We start from the raw sequence: 13,887 nt of genomic DNA, 5'->3' as shown, positions 1-13,887 counted from the left end.
AGGGGGATGCGGTCTGGGGGGAAATGGGTGAGCAATGTCGGAATTTGTGTGTTGCATTTTAATTTCTTATGTATCCGAATTTTTTTTCTTATGGTTGTAATGAAAATAAAATAATAAAAATTGATAAAAAAAATTCAGACGCTTGGCGACTGACTCATATGTATGACGGCGCCATTGTCCTCGGGAGGGGGGGGTTTCACGTGGTCCCCTTTGGCGATCTTCTGGCCAGCAAAGCCAATGGTGAAGCGGGCACAGCAGCGCCTACATTTTCTGCGTCGCATGAGAAAAGCACATCTTCCTTCCCCTGTCCTGACCACTTTTTACAGAGGGATGATTGAGAGCATCCTGTCATATTGCATCACAGTCTGGTTTGGAGGCATCCCTGCTTCAGACAGGAAGGCGGTGCAGAGAGTGGTGAGGACGGCAGAAAAGATCATTGGCAGTTCCCTCCCTTCCATCCAGGATACAGCACAAAAGCATTGCTTGAGCAGGGTCTGTAAGATTGTCTGGGACACGACACGTGCTCTTCACAATCTGTTTTCCTTGTTACCCTCTGGGGGGGGGGCTCCGTGGTATCCAAAGCAGAACATCCAGATTCAGCCCTAGTTTCATTCCATACAGCATTCACCTTGTGAACTCTCAAGCTTCCTCCTTCCGTTATATATTCAAGATGGACAGTATTTAATATTTATTTGTTACGTATATGTAGGGGTGTGAGTCTATACATATGTTGTAAATCGTATGTGTCAAATGTGTGTTATGTATGTGTACACTTTGAGAGGAAGCAACTACCGTATATGCCGGCGTACAAGGCGACCCGGCGTATAAGACGACCCCCGTCTTTGTCGCCGAGTTGCCTTCCTAGAACGTCGTCTTATACGCCGGCAACTACCAGTATTTCCGGCATACAAGACAACTCGGCGTATAAGACGACCCCCGTCTTTGGCGCCGATTTTAGCGCTTCCGGAAGTCGCCTTATACGCCGGCATCTATGGTAAATTTTATTTTTTAATGTGTGCCATTGCGCCCACAGGAAAAAAAAATGACAATAAAGGTTACCTAATCAGATTCGCTTAATAACCGGGTTACTAACAACTGCAGTGATTCTCTTAAGAACTATGGCAGGATAGGTTGTAAAATGGGACAAAACTCACTTAACCACTGTCTTGCTTAACAACAAAAAATTTGGACTCGGTTGTGTGTCCTAAGTCAAGGACCACCTGTATTTTGCGTAGCTGAAGCATTTTCAGCACCTTTGATGAATCTAATCTGTCTTTTCTTTAATACTCTCTCATTTTTACTAATTGAGACAGCCAGGTTGATTCTCCCTCTCCCCCCCCCCCGAATTTAGAAGTTATCAGAAAAGCCTTTGAGTTTTTTTGTTCTCTTTGGAAAGACATGAAACAGGTGTATTCTATTTTTGTGAACTACACAACCGTTGCTTCAATAAGGATTGATGAGGGTATGTTGAAGGGAAGTGACTAATTTATGCGAAAGTGTCTGGGGAAAAAAAATGGCATTCCTTAAGCAGCAGCCTATTATTTTTGATAACCGTGACCAAATTTATCTGACTTGTAGTGATCAGCTATGTTTGGGGAAGAGAGGAATTAAGTTAGCTATTCTGAGAGCTTTTAGTTTACAGTAGTTTCCTACTTGTACAAAAATACTAAATGCCGGAGACTTAAAATTAAGAATATGGATATCTATATAAAGTATTGCAGTTCCTTAGAACAGGGGTCCCCAATCCCCAGGATGTGGCCCCACTGCCGGACTGCAGCCCATTGAGAACCGGGCCGCGCAAGTTGCGGGCCAGCGTCCACACATGGACACACTCAATTTGTGTGAGTGGCAGGCCAATGCGTGTGCAAACGTGCGCAGGTCAACTTACCCAAGTCGAGCTGTGCGTGCCGGTCCGCCACTTGCGCGGCCCGGTTCCCCTCTCTCTCCCCCCCACCCCGCCGGTCCGCCAAACTGCAAAAGTTGGGGATTGCTGTCTTAGAAGAAATAGAAATAAGCTGATCAGGTAGATCATTAGGTCAGAGATCCAGAAACAAGTGCTGGCCGTGGGTCCCAGAGCTTCAAAACATTGCCAAAGGACTTTAAGGATGGCCTTGCTTCTTCACTTTCTCCTGGGTCCATTTCCTTGCAAGAGATCGGCAAGAGGAGGCCACATAATCACAGGCTTAGAGAACACAACTCTTTTGTGTTGCGGTTTGCAGCTTTTCTCTCCGCACACCTCCTTGCTATTAGCTTTAAAGAAAACGACTCCGCGCTATAAGGAAAATTATAACACAGCACGGTGGTTTATTAAGGAAGGGAAGGAGGCGAGCTGCTTCCAATTGCCAGAGGTTTTAATGAAGCACGGAGTAGCAGTTCACATTCATGGGTAAAACAAGAGTTGGGAAAAGATAACGACAGTATTTCTTTTTTAAAGGTCATGTTTGCGTGAAATTTTTCAGAATACTAATTCAGACTCCGGGAAGCATTTTGTCGAAGAAGCCAAGAGAGTAAATTTAATCTCAAGTCAATAACGTTAACTAGAGAGTCCTGGACTTAACAACGATTCGTTCAGTGTCTGTTCAGAGTTACTGTACTGGAAAAGGTGGCTTACGACCATTTTTCACACTCACACCTGCTACGGCATCCCCGTGGTCAAAATTTAGAACATTTGGCAACTGGCATGTATGCATGACAGTTTTTGTGCCCCAAGGCACAGCAGTGGCCCCTCTTTGCACCACATGGTGCGATGTCCTGTTTTTGCACCCCGCGGTTGCAGGCGCTAGCGCGAGTGGGTGGGCCTGTCCCGCACCCTGGTGGCCAGCAGGCCAGGCCCACTACCGGGCCACGGCCCACAAGTTGGGGACCCCGGACCTAGATGATTAAAAATCTCCGGAAACATTTTCTCTGATGTTTTTGTTTTTTTTTTTTTAAATTAAACTGTATGCAGCCCAGAGAAGGAAAATTAAATGATATTCTATATTATCGCCATTTTCTTCTATGCTTGAGCTTTAGTATTTTCTTGGTTACAAAGAAGCATTCATCCATTAGCTATTACAGAATGAAATTTCTTTCTACCAGAACCGACATCGGGAATTTGAAAAATGCTATTAAATTCCAAAATGAATTATTCACCACCTTCCGACACAACACTAAGAAATGAAGATCTTAGTATTACATAAAAAAACATGAAATACTATCCTTAGCCCATCAAAAAAAAAATATTTTCGTGTGGTTGGACTGATGACAAGGTTTCGGGTGTGAATTCTTATTATACCCTCTTTTTTAAAAAACGGGAAATTTTAATTGCTTCCACTGTAGCTCCTTGGCAGTGCTAAGGCCCTGTTTTGTTTTGTTTTTTCTGTCAGAATCATCTGGAAACGTTATGGAAATTCAAAAGCACTGTGTGAAAAAACCCAATCACAAATTGCAATGTCTTCTATAACATATAATCAAAATTATACTGCATTCAGCAAAAGTTTCCTGTGCATCTAATTAAAGCTTCTGCACGGCAACACCAGACTTACCATAGTAATTCCTGTTCGTTGTGGCCCTAACAATGACTGACTGAGGTAAAATTCACCACAAAGGTTATTTAACAATTAAAATAAGTTTGCAGAGATGGCAAAAATTTCTGCCTATTTAAAGGATCATACACAAGAAAGATATATTAACTGTATGGAGAAGATGGATAGATTATATTCAGAAAAAGTATGGAACTAAAAAGTTTCACTTATTTTATGAATGAATATTATAGTAAATATTACAGAGAATTGTCTTATAGGCTATTGGAGTTAAAGGTCAAGTATGATAATTTTTTTCCCCTTTTTTATTATTTTTTCTTTTTTTCTTTTTTTTTTCCTTTTCTTTTTTCTTATTATTATAAATTCTTTTAATTATTAACCCTGTATTCTGCTCTGGGAAGTGAAGGGAGGGGGGTTGGGGATGGGAGGGAGGAAATGTGGGGGGGGGGGGTAAGTGTAATATAGATAATGGTTGCTTATAGGGGTGCGGCCTGGGCACTCCCCTTATGCTGCGTTCATGGGTTTGATAGGGATGAGAGGTGGGCAAGTGTAGAGAGGAAGTAGGGTAGGGAGAGGAGAGGGGGAGGGGAAGAGAGTAGGATGGGAGGTGAGAAAGAGGAGGGAAGTAGGGAATGTTTTAAGAGAGGGTGGACGCGGCCTGGGGGGAGTGCGCAGGTCGTCATAATGTTTATTTTATCTTAAAATTGTATTGTATACTGTTTTTTTTTATAATGTTTATACGGAAAAAATAAAAAACTTTCATTGAAAAAAAACAACAATTAAAATAAGAAATAAAGCCAACGATTAAAGCTTCCTGCAATAGAAAGGAGTATAGGAAAGTCCTCAACTTACGACCTCAACTGAACCCAAACTTTCTGTGGCTAAGTGAGTTTTGTCTCGTTTTACGACCTTTCTTGCCACAGTTGTTAAGTGAATCACTGCAGCTGTTAAATTAGTCACACTGAATCTGGCTTCCCCATTGACTTTGCTTGTCAGAAGGTCGCAAAAGGGGATGACGTGACCCCGGGACATTAAAACTGTCATAAATGTGAGTCCGTTGCCAAGCGTCTCAATTTTGATCACGTGACCCTGGGGACGCCGCAACGGTCGTAAGGGTGAAAAAATGGTCATAAGTTTGAACGGTCACTAAATGAACTGTTATAAGAGAATAGAATTAGAAGATGAAGAAGTCACACATTTTGGAGTAGGAAAGTTCCCTAATTAACAGGACCATTTAAATTCAAATTTAGTCTCTATTTGTTGTTTTAAGGTTTTGAGATGGGCAGCATAGAAAGTTAAGAGACAAACCAATAATAGTTTAGAACAGTGGTTCTCAACCTTTCTAATGCCGCGACCCCATAATACAGTTCCCCATGTTGTGGTGACCCCCAACCACTTATACATCACCGGGTGCCAGGGGCGTGGCCAAAGAAAAGGAGGAAAAAATGGCGGACAGCCTTGTTTGGCGACCCCCGTGAAATGGTCATTCGACCCCAAATGGGGTCCCGACCCACAGGTTGAGAACCACTGGTTTAGAAGATATCTGAATAAAGCTTGGCTTAAAATTTAAACTAAGAGTACCATGGAGGATAGGTCAAGCTGCAGTCTTACAAAAAAGAAATGTCAATATATATTTTTTTCTGTAGTTGATACAGAATCTTATTCACCAGAGACATTAATTCAGTAATATAATGAAAACAATTAATGGGGTTTTAATAGAATAAAAATGCCGGGGTTTTCCTATACCTGCAACGATCAGACTTTGAATTGGTTAAATGATCTTTAAATAGCAGCACTAAACTTTATAAAATATATCTTCCATTGAAAACGAAGTTGCTCTGAGAATTTGGCTTCAGCTTCAAAGTAATATAAAAATTTATCTGTCCATCTATATCCCCAAGATGGGTAATTAGCAGTAACGAAAAAAATATATATTAAAGTCATGACATCAAACAAGATGGCCAAGTCACAAGATTGCCATGTGCAAATGCTGCTTTCAGCAACATGTACTGTATAGCCTGTCTGCATTAATCATATGCCAGCCCTTTAGCTATATGATTAATTCGTATAAATATTTAAAAAAAATTAAACCTCAAAACAGTTACAGAACCAAACTGCCACTCACACAACCATCCTACACAACCAAACTGAACATTTAGGAGCCTTAAGTGACCCCTACATATAAGCTATCCATTAGCCTGATACTCACCATACATCCCTGATGTATGCTAGTGAGACCTGGACAGTGTACAGGAGGCACGTTAGGCAACGGAACTACTTCCACATGACTTGCCTTCGTAGAATTCTGAGGATCCGGTGGCAGGATAAGATACCAGACACAGATGTCCTCTCCAGAGCAGACCTATCATCAGTTTACACTCTGTTGATGAAAGCCCAGATGCGCTGGGCGGGCCATGTCGTAAGGATGCCAGATCATCGCATCCCTAAACAGCTCTTCTATGGTGAGCTGTCTCAAGGAAAGCGATCGCACGGGGGACAAAAGAACCGATACAAAGACACGTTGAAAGCCTCTCTTAAGTCCCTGGATATTAACACCATCTCTTGGGAACTTCTGGCGCATGATCGACCGACATGGCGCACCTTGGTGTACCAGGGTTGCCAGACACATGAACACAGAAGGACAATCTTGGCACAAGAAAAGCGAGCACTCTGCAAAGCCAGAGCTGTAAATGCTGAAATAACAGCGTCTACATTTCTTTGTTCAGTATGTGGCAGAACGTTCCGTGCTAACATCGGCCTTATTAGACACATCGTTGGTGGCCCATAATCCACAAGATGTCAAGGTCCTCATCGAATTCGATGGACGAACAACAGCTCACCAATCGTACAGGTAGTCCTCAATTTTTAACAGTTCATTTAAAGACCGTTTGTTTAATGACTGAAAAAAGTGGCTTATGAACGTTTTTACGACCACTGCAGCATCTCCAGGGTCACGTGATCAAAATTCAAACACCTGGCAACTGACTCATATTTATGACGGCTACAGTGTCCTGGGGTGTGTGTGTCTGGGTGTGTGTCATGCGACCCCCTTTTGTGACCTTCTGAAAAAGTCCAATCGTGTTACTGAAAACCTGAAAACCTGCGAGATTTGCTTTAGAGCTGTGGCAGGCATGGTTGTAAAATGGGGCAAAAAAGCCACTTGAATAACTGTCTCGCTTAGCAATGGAAAATTTGGGCTCAACTGTGCTCGTAGGTTTGTGGACTACCTGTCTTATGTTACTCTTACTTGAATGCTATTTGCCCGCTTTTTTTCAGATCACAAGTAAAATCTTGGCGTAACACAACTGAAAAAGGTTTGGTACTTTCCTCCAAGTAGATTTTGTCGCCGATGTTCAAAAAAAAAAAAAAAAAAAAAAGGAAGCGTGATGTGTGACCTTTAAATCGGCACTCACAACTGATTGTATCCTACAGTGCTTTTATGAGAATTCTTTTTTTTTTTTAACGACAAAGGTGAAACCACAGTGCAACACGGTTCGTATAATGAAAAAAGACCATCCTGAAAACTAGTGGAACAGCTGCATTTCTTTATAAAGTACCCAGAAGCATTTCTTACACAATTAAGCCACCCCAAAAGGAACGTACCTGCCCCACGCGGCTTCCATTGTTGATTTCTTACTAACCGGAGCACAAGAAGACGCGGCAACGCTTGACTTGTTCAGTTTGTAGCAAAACCCACACGTTGGATCCAGCATGCACCCGTTACAATTGCTGAAATAAAGAATGAAAAGTCATGGGAATAAGCCAGCCTTTTAAGAGAGAAGGGTCAAATTAAGTAAGAATGGGAGTTAGCTGGCTTCTCAAAGGACAAACCAGAGCCGAGGTGGCGTAGCAGTTAGAGTGCAGTACTGCAGGCCACTTTAGCTGACTTGTGTTCAGCAGGTCAGCGGTTCAAATCTCACCGGCTCAAAGTTGACTCAGTCTTCCATCCTTCCGGGGTAGGTAAAATGAGGACCCAGATTGTTGGGGGCAATGTAAATATATATATATATATATATACGTTGCTTACTGGTGTACACCGCTTAGAGAGTGCTTGCACTTAAAGCGGTATATAAGTCTCATAAATAAATAAATAAATAAACCTTAGATTCATCAATAGCTTTATGTAACTTGGGCAAAAGTTGTTAACTCAGTCAGAGGGAGAATATTTCCGTGATTTATGAAAAGTAAAAGAAAAACAAAACAAAACAATGAGACTGAAATTAAAACGGACATAGATCCAATTAAAGATAATAGTTTCCGAATTGCACAGAATTAGTGGGACAATTAAGAATGCTTGCAGCGGGAGAGATCGGTAGTAGAAATTGGAAATTATTCAGCGTTACTTAAAAAAAATATGATGGGCAAGTAACTATATTCCCACAACAATATAGATGGGAAATGGGTGAATGTCAACGTTTAAATGACAAAAACACGTGTGTTGTTTCTAAAGGTTTTCCAATCATCTTTCTTTTCACTGGCAATTCACATGCACATTTTAAAAACAGTATTCAGAAACCATTTGCATACTTTTTTTTTTTAATTGTAACACAGCTTGTTATTTCATTGCCTGCTAAATGTCCTATAACAGGGGTCTTCAAACTTGGCCCTTTTTTGACTTGTGGAATCCTGGGAGTTGAAGTCCATAAGTCATAAAAGGGTCTATTATAGCTTATCTATCTATCTATCTATCCATCCATCCATCCATCCATCCATCCATCTATCTATCTATCTATCTATCTATCTATCTATCTATCTATCTATCTATCTATCTATCTATCTATCTATCTATCTATCTATCTATCTATCTATCACCTTTCTCTCTCATCCATCTATCTATCTCTCTAGTCCAGCGGTTCTCAACCTATGGGTCGCGACCCCATTTGGGGTCGATCGACCTCTTTTGTGGGGTCGCCAAACGCGGCGATCCGCCATTTTGTTGCCTCCGGGGGCGCGCTGCGCCTCCGGGGGGGGCGGTGCCGCGCACGCGCGCCGCGCATGGAGGTGGCGGTGCGCCTCCGGGGGGTGGCGCCGCGCATGCGTGCCGCGCATGGGGGCGGCGCCGTGCCTCCGGGGGGCGGCGCCGCGCGTGCAGGCGGCGCCGCGCGTGCGCGCCGTGTGCAGGGGGCCGCCCCCATGCCCGCCGCGCGCGGGGGGGCACCGCGCATGTGCGCCGTGCGCGGGGGCCCCACCCCCATGTGCGCCGCGCCGCGCATGCGCATAACGTTTGTGTGACGGGGGTCGCCGTCACACAAACGTTGAGAACCGCTGCTCTAGTCCATTTATCTCTATAATCTATCTATCTATCTATCTATCTATCTATCTATCTATCTATCTATCTATCTATCTATCACCTTTCTCTCTCATCTATCTATCTATCTCTCTAGTCCATTTATCTCTATTATCTATCTATCTATCTATCTATCTATCTATCTATCTATCTATCTATCTATCTATCTATAACAGGTATGCGGTATGCAGTAGTCCTTTACAAGCATCTGTTTAGTAACCGTTTGAAGTTACAACTGAGTTACAGAGAGAAACTCCTTCCATGACAGACACAGATTTTAAAAAGTTTTCAGAAAGCATGCTGTGGAAAAATGGGGGGCGGAGAAACAAGAAAAATAGTATTTCAATTATGAAACTGATACTTGTACTAAATAAATATTAATGAAAGAAGGAACTGGTCCTGTGGAATGCAATTAAAATTAATTGAAGCAATGGTGCCTGATCAGGATTTACTCCCAAGTTTTTTAACAAATATCAAAAGACACCAGCCTTTGGCCTCCTGCAAATGTAAGTACTTGTAAAAAAATATTTAGTATTTCAAGCAGAAAGTCTGCACCAGATGAATCTTCCAAGCGATATGTATATATAATGAGGTGTGGGAGTTCTGGATGGTAAAAACTTCTTGCTTTCATTAATAACAAATCCAGCTTTAGCAAATATTTCTGCTATCGTCCCTGGGCTTAACAGAAGCAGAGAAAACCAAGAAGGCAGTAATATGGGAATGGGATGGGAAGTTATGGGAATCCATCCAGTCTCTTAGCTTTCTTTAATTTAAAAAGCTTTCGGTCTTTGTCTTTGTGCAGTTGGTATTTCAAATCTTTTGGGACCTTCTGGATGACGCAGCATTTGCAGGGTTTCTGAACTGGTCTAAAGCACACGAATTTTATCCATGCTGTGATTATCTGATCTGAATTTCTTTGAACGGAAGGATATTCCAAAAAAAATGCCATCTTTTTAATCCTAAAAATGGTGTGTCGTATTTATTTCTAAAACATCAGATGCATAAACGCTCTTCTGCGTTGAAAGCCTGCTAACCTCCAGCATTTTAAATTAAACTAGAGATTTAATAAAGAGAAACATGCTAAAAGCTAGGTTAAGTGCTACAACCCCAAAACTGCTTTTACTGCTCAGCTAATTTCAGGATTTATTCACAAGTCGTCCTTCAGCTCAACAGCATGAACTTCCCAATCAAATTTTAATTACATGTTGATTAGAGCAAGGCAAAGCAAAATAGCTTGAGCGTGCATTTTAAGGTCTCTTCTGATCATCTCTGGATCAATTCCTTCATTTTTTTTTAAATTCATTATAAAATACTGTTATATTTTTAGAACTCAGAATAACAGAGTTGGAAGGGACCTTAGAGGTCTTCTAGTCCAACCCCCTGGTCAGGCAGGAAACTCTATACCATTTCAGACAAATGGTTGTCCAATCTCTTCTAAAAAACTTCCAATGTTGGAGCATTCACAACCAGGTTGTTCCACTGGTTAATTGCTCTCACTGTCAGGAAATTTCTCCTTAGTTCTAGGTCAGATCTAGAATAGAATGGAATGGAATGGAATAGAATGGAAGGGAATAGAATAAGAGTGGAGTGGAGTGGAATGAAATAGAATAGAATAGAATAGAATGGAATGGAACGGAATGGAAGGGAATAGAATAAGAGTAGAATGGAAGGGAAGGGAAGGGAAGAGAAGGGAAGAGAAGAGTTGGAAGGGACCTTGGAGGTCTTCTAGTCCAACCCCCTGGTCAGGCAGGAGACCCTACACCATTTCAGACAAAGGGTTGTCCAATCTCTTCTTAAAAACCTCCAGTGATGGAGCACCCACAACTTCTTAGCCGTCCCACTGATTAATTGTTCTCACTGTCAGGAAATTTCTCCTTAATTCCAGGTTGCTTCTCTCCTTGATGAATTTCCATCCGTTGCTTCTTGTCCTGCCTTCGGGTGCTTTGGAGATCAGGTTGAACCCTTCTTCTTTGTGGCAACCCCTCAAATATTGGAAGACTGCCCTCATGTCATTTTATATTAGAATAAAAGTTATCTTAAGGGAAGCACCTCCAAGGAAAAGATAACTTACAAAACATTTAACAAAAGTTATCATTTAAGATGAGATAGGCAACCATTTTGGTCCAGAAAGCTGCAGTTTGGGGTTGAGGAACATACAGATTGGTGTAAACTAACACGATCACACACAAATCCTCAAGTTCCTTATCGTGCTAGGGAAGAGAGTCTATCAGTGCCAATGTTTTTAAGCGTTATCCGTGTGATTGTTCTTAACGGACTGAGCTTCAGATAATTTGAATGACAAGATCACACTAGGACCACACTTTTGACAACAAAATCAGATGCCCAGCAGCAGCCGGAGATAAACGTGGGAAGACATTTTGGGAGGGTAACATGCAATATTAAATTTTGTATCACGGAGATATTATATCAAATCGAAGACCATCTCACAATGCAACAGTCAAACAGCAGCAGAAAGCAACCCAGCAGAAAAAAAATGGACAATTAAAAAAAATTACTTATCTGGAACTAATTTTAGCATATTTGAGTAATTACTCTGTCTGTCTGTCTGTGTGTCTCTCTCTCTCTCTGTCTCTATCTATCTATCTATCTATCTATCTATCTATCTATCTATCTATCTATCATCTATCTATCTGTCTATCTATCTGTCTCTGTCTGTATCTATCTATCTATCTGTCTGTCTGTCTCTCTCTCTCTCTATCTATCTATCTATCTATCTATCTATCTATCTATCTATCTATCTATCTATCTATCTACAATTCTTGCTGATCCATTAAGATTTCAAGTTTAATTTCTCTGTTGATTTACTCCATAACTGGAGTTAAAATAACATTTAATCATCCAGGGACTGTGTTTATAACTAAAGAGTTCACATCTAATAGATTCCTGCAATTTGCCCTTAAAAATAGCCTACATCTGAACAAAATACATGCATTAAACTGCTTTCCTAAATTGTGCAACCAACATCACCTGGCTGCTGATTCTGCTTTCAAGCTTAATTTAGTAATATGGAAGCAATCATGTACCAGGATACAAGAAGCACAAAATGAGAATTACACTAAGCTTCATGGAAGAGCAATAACATGAGAAGAGAAATCAAAACTAAGGCAAACATGTACACGGTTAAAAAAAATTAATCTGGAACTATTTAGCAATCTCCTACCCCCCCCCCCCCAAAAAAAAGCTCTGTTAAACAGCCTTGTCAATGATTGAATTGAAAAATTCCAGTTTTGAGTATTAGGTTAAAAGGAGTCTTTGTTTTACGTTCATCTGTTGTTGTTACCTTTACTGTAGGAAAATAATTAGGACCTATTTTTCTAATATTTAAATAGCACCAATTAATATTCAAAGAGATATCAGTACTGTGTTCCTGCACTCACTTCCAGAGAACAATTCATCCTTCGTGAATTGCAAGCCTGAAATACTTGACTAATTGTACATTCTTAACTAATGCGAACACGCATTATACTGTGGTTCATTTGAGAACAGCTGCACGAGCCCCGAAGGTTTAATGAACAAATCAAAACTTCTTACCTGTATTTTGTGCAAGTGGAGTTTTGGCCCAGTGGGCTCTCAGGGCCAAGAGTAACTTGTGGTGAAGCTTGAGCTGACAGCAGAAAACCCAAAGCTAACACAAGCAGGGCCACAGTGGTACCTATATTTAAAAAAGGCAAATAAACAGCTTCGTTCCAGAATACAGAATTCACACAAAGAGGTATACAGGTAGTCCTTGACTTGACGGCCACGATTGAGGCCGTTTTTGTTGCTAAGTGAAACATGGGTTAAGTGAGTTTTGTCCCATTTTATGACTTTCCTAGCCACAGCTGTTAAGCGCATCACCCAGCTGTCTTTCTCTGGCTAAGGCAGGACTAGAACTCTCCATCTCCTGGTGGCTGGCCCAAGATCACCCAGCTGGCTTTCATGGCTAAGGCGGAACTAGAACTCCCCGTCTCCCGGTGATTGGCCCAAAGTCACCCAGCTGGCTTTCATGGCTAAGACAGAAATAGAACTCCCCGTCTTCCGGTGATTGGCCCAAAGTCACCCAGCTGGCTTTCATGGCTAAGACAGAAATAGAACTCCCCGTCTCCCGGTGATTGGCCCAAAGTCACCCAGCTGGCTTTCATGGCTAAGGCAGAACTAGAACTCCCCGTCTCCCGGTGACTGGCCCAAAGTCACCCAGCTGGCTTTCATGGCTAAGACATAACTAGAACTCCCCGTCTCCCGGTGACTGGCCCAAAGTCACCCAGCTGGCTTTCATGGCTAAGCAGAACTAGAACTCCCCGTCTCCCGGTGATTGGCCCAAAGTCACCCAGCTGGCTTTCATGGCTAAGGCAGAACTAGAACTCCCCGTCTCCCGGTGATTGGCCCAAAGTCACCCAGCTGGCTTTCATGGCTAAGACAGAACTAGAACTCCCCGTCTCCCGGTGATTGGCCCAAAGTCACCCAGCTGGCTTTCATGGCTAAGACAGAACTAGAACTCCCCGTCTCCCGGTGATTGGCCCAAAGTCACCCAGCTGGCTTTCATGGCTAAGACATAACTAGAACTCCCCGTCTCCCGGTGACTGGCCCAAAGTCACCCAGCTGGCTTTCATGGCTAAGGCAGAACTAGAACTCCCCGTCTCCTGGTGATTGGCCCAAAGTCACCCAGTTTTCATAGCTAAGGCTGGACTAGGACTCTCCATCTCCTGGTGACTGGCCCAAGGTCACCCAGCTGGCTTTCATGTCTCAGGCAGAACTAGAACTCCCCGTCTCCCGGTGACTGGCCCAAGCTTTCTAACCTGAGGCCTTAACCACTAGACCAAATCGCTACAGGTCTATTTTCAAATGCGCTTCCGTTTGTTCCCTTCCATTTTTAGTTGACGCGGACGTACCTGCTAAACTTCCCAGGGTAAGTTTGCGCCGGCCCACTTTTTCTACCAGCCAGACTCCCACAGAGGTGAAAATGAAGTTAGTGAAGGCTGTCACGGCAGCAAGCCAGATGGCGAGCCGGTCGTCTCGGACTCCGGACATCTGAATAATGGTTGCACTGTAGTACCTGAAAGACAAAGAACCTTAAATGTG

At 42.4% G+C, this 13,887-nt stretch overlaps 1 protein-coding gene across 1 annotated transcript in view; it reads right to left on the bottom strand.

The window, feature by feature from the left end:
* Window positions 1–13,887, bottom strand: part of SLC2A13 (solute carrier family 2 member 13) — a 68,204-nt gene that overhangs the window by 16,343 nt on the left and 37,974 nt on the right. The window contains exons 5-7 of the mRNA XM_039354500.1: window positions 13,698–13,861; window positions 12,361–12,481; window positions 7,125–7,250 (exon numbers count right to left, since the gene is read on the bottom strand). Of these exons, the coding sequence (XP_039210434.1) occupies window positions 7,125–7,250; window positions 12,361–12,481; window positions 13,698–13,861 (411 nt within the window). The remainder of the gene's footprint in view (window positions 1–7,124; window positions 7,251–12,360; window positions 12,482–13,697; window positions 13,862–13,887) is intronic.

The sequence above is a fragment of the Crotalus tigris genome, unplaced genomic scaffold, assembly GCF_016545835.1.
Source record: "Crotalus tigris isolate CLP2741 ecotype Arizona unplaced genomic scaffold, ASM1654583v1 scf7180000018553.2237530, whole genome shotgun sequence".
Taxonomy (NCBI): Eukaryota; Metazoa; Chordata; class Lepidosauria; order Squamata; family Viperidae; genus Crotalus; species Crotalus tigris.
This window is presented reverse-complemented; position numbering and strand designations above follow the sequence as displayed.